The 2,631-nt window shown below is 43.9% G+C and overlaps 1 protein-coding gene across 1 annotated transcript; it reads right to left on the bottom strand.

The window, feature by feature from the left end:
- Positions 1–104: 104 nt before the first annotated feature.
- PPTG_24662 (hypothetical protein) lies at positions 105–200 on the bottom strand (the record flags this gene model as incomplete). The annotated part of the gene is made up of 1 exon (XM_008918152.1): positions 105–200. The coding sequence occupies one exon, from the start codon at positions 198–200 to the stop codon at positions 105–107; it is 96 nt and encodes a 31-aa protein (XP_008916400.1).
- Between the last annotated feature and the right edge of the window lie 2,431 nt (positions 201–2,631).

The following is a 2,631-nucleotide window of genomic DNA, read 5'->3' as shown; positions in this document are numbered from 1 at the left end:
ACCGGTGATGGCCTCGTCCGAAAACCCACCCTTGAGCAGTTGTTGGTAGCTCCGCAACAACTGCTTGTCCTTCAGCTTGGTTTGTAACAGCACTTGCTTGTCAATCAGCTTCGTTTTTCCTTTCTTAACCATCTCCGTAAGCTTCGACACACCGAAGAGCCTCTCTTCTTCACTGACGCCATCGTCAACAGTCGCGGCATTGTCAGACCTTAAGAGCCGTTTGCCAGACGTGCCACGATATTCAGCAGCAGCGCGTTGCGCAGTGGCACCTTCTTGTTCAGTGGCAAATGCAGATACGGCATCACACGACGCGATGGCAATACACATCGCTAACAGCAGTACGTATATCGGACGCGTTTGGTTCTTGTGTAGAGCTCTTGAGGTTTGGGTCTTGAAGATAAATCGAAAGTGAGACTTGTAGGTTGTTGATCAGGTCGTACCGGTACAGTAAAAGTCTGAGCCTAAACATCAGGGCAAAGTCAGAAGCATAATCAGAGCATAAACATAAGATCAAAAACCCTCAATAATGATTGAGAATATGGGAGATAGAGAAAAAAAAAACGACTCATGGAAGAGTGGGGAAGATTTTGTCTAGCTAAACGAAGTCGCTCTGTTCTCGAAGAAGTTTTGAAGTTTAGCAAATCAAGAAAACCAGTGATGTTGAGGTTAAGTCAATATGCATGGTATTGTGTCTACAGATTTCATTCACCGTTTGCAGGAGCAGCATTATCTTTCATTGCACACTACATCGGTTTCTAACAGATATTCTAATACGAACTGTTCGATTCAGGTATTTTCGGAAATATTATGTTAAAAACAATCGACTGGGAGCTTTTTTCAGCATTGTACGAGCAATATGTACAGCTGAGTTTAAGTTCGGTTAGGTACGAATATGGATAGGATGCAATTATCTCGAAAACTCCAAATAGTAACATTTTGTTCGATACGGACGAAGTCACTTGTATTAAAAGTAATATTGCATCATATATGAAAAAATACATATTGTATACAAAAAACATTGAGTTGAGAACCCTCCAAACAGATCGCCAATCTCGGGGACTTAGGTTCGTCAGAGCCGTTTTGTTTGACGCGGTCACACGAAAGGTTCCCTACAAATCAAAGTACGAATAGCATTTCAAGAGGATTATCCCCTAAATCCGGTACATGCAGTCAAAGTACGCACCTTAAGCATAAGGGCATGTCCGTTTTGCTGCACCGACTACAGACAACTAATTGACGTCTGGCTTAACTGGTGGAGCTACATGTAGCAGTCTATTCGTAACTTATCAATAGAGAAGGCATCTTACACAGTTTAAGGATGCATAGTTACAAAATAATAATAATGGGTTAGCTGAGAATTCGTCGTAAACATCTGCAGCACCGACTTCATCTAGATAATTCAGCTGCCAAGGGGTCAGTGTCCGTTGCTGGTTCGTTGAGTTCCAAAATTCCGGGATGACGCGAATGTGAGAGAGCTGAAAGATTTAAGAAAGATATTGATACCAGCTGAACGTGGCCTTACCTTGTCAGTAAAATGTGTAATTTGGACCTGATAGTTTGATGCTATTAGGCTCTTGCTCCTTTAATGGGAAGAATCCGTATTTCTAGGTACCATTGTAGCCTTCATTTTCCTAAGTTCGTCTTATTTGCTTAACAGTTCATAACCACGCTATCGGCATCTTCAATCGAGATAGTGTCGTTATCCACGCTCTCACAAAACGTGCCCAAGCTATCACACCTTCCACATTTTACTCTCAGTATTAGGTGATGACTGGCCATTTTCTCCACTGCATCCATTCGATTCTGAGAAGTGTTTTGCTTTGGTATTCGCTTAGTTCGCATGCCTTTCTTCTGAACATCGCTGAAGACAATTATCGTGCTTATCTAGTAGTGTATCCAGCTGTACGGCACACGAGCGTGTTGTATATGCATCTATTGGCTGGTACCATTTATCACATTAGAGCGTGTTCACTACGTAGCTGGAGATGGAGATCGACAAAGCTGCTTGGACAGGATTTGTCAAAACGATGTCAGTCCCAACAACACAGCCAGAGAAATAACCGTGTCTCCTTCTCTACCTCTAACAGGTAGAGAATGTTGGAGACAGGTCGAGACATCCACAATCTAAATTCTGCAATGGACGACGACGAAGTAGTAGTTGCTGCCACGTGCATTGCAGCCGCTCATTTTGTTGCTGTTGTTGCTGCAAGCCACGAGGCTGCCCCTCCGGATGCCAAAAACAGAAGCTCACTTTTTACATTTTGAACTTCGAGCCTCTGCTCTGGTCGGCTGCCTACGAAAGCTGGTTTGAAAGCAACCTCAGATGCACCCAACGGACATTTCTGCTAATCTGCAATTTTTTCCGAGAGAACGGCATTCGTTTCGCTGCGGTAAAGACAAGGCAGCACTCCTACAAAAAAAAATGTGGCTGTTGCTCTCTAGTTTGTAGGCTCGGTTGGAGGTTATCGCGAGGTCAGTGCAGCGATGGGAATGTCACGAATCTACGTGATGGAGATTACTACGGAAGTGGTACGGGTTTTAAGAGACGTCACCCCATTTGTAGTGGCATTTCCGCGTGATCAGAACGGTTGGAATGCAGTAGAAGCGGGTTTTGCCGCAAGACACGGTTAT

This window comes from Phytophthora parasitica, assembly GCF_000247585.1.
Source record: "Phytophthora parasitica INRA-310 unplaced genomic scaffold supercont2.148, whole genome shotgun sequence".
Classification (NCBI taxonomy): domain Eukaryota; phylum Oomycota; class Peronosporomycetes; order Peronosporales; family Peronosporaceae; genus Phytophthora; species Phytophthora nicotianae.
The sequence above is the reverse complement of the archived record's forward strand: the minus strand, read 5'-3'. Positions and strand labels throughout refer to the sequence as shown.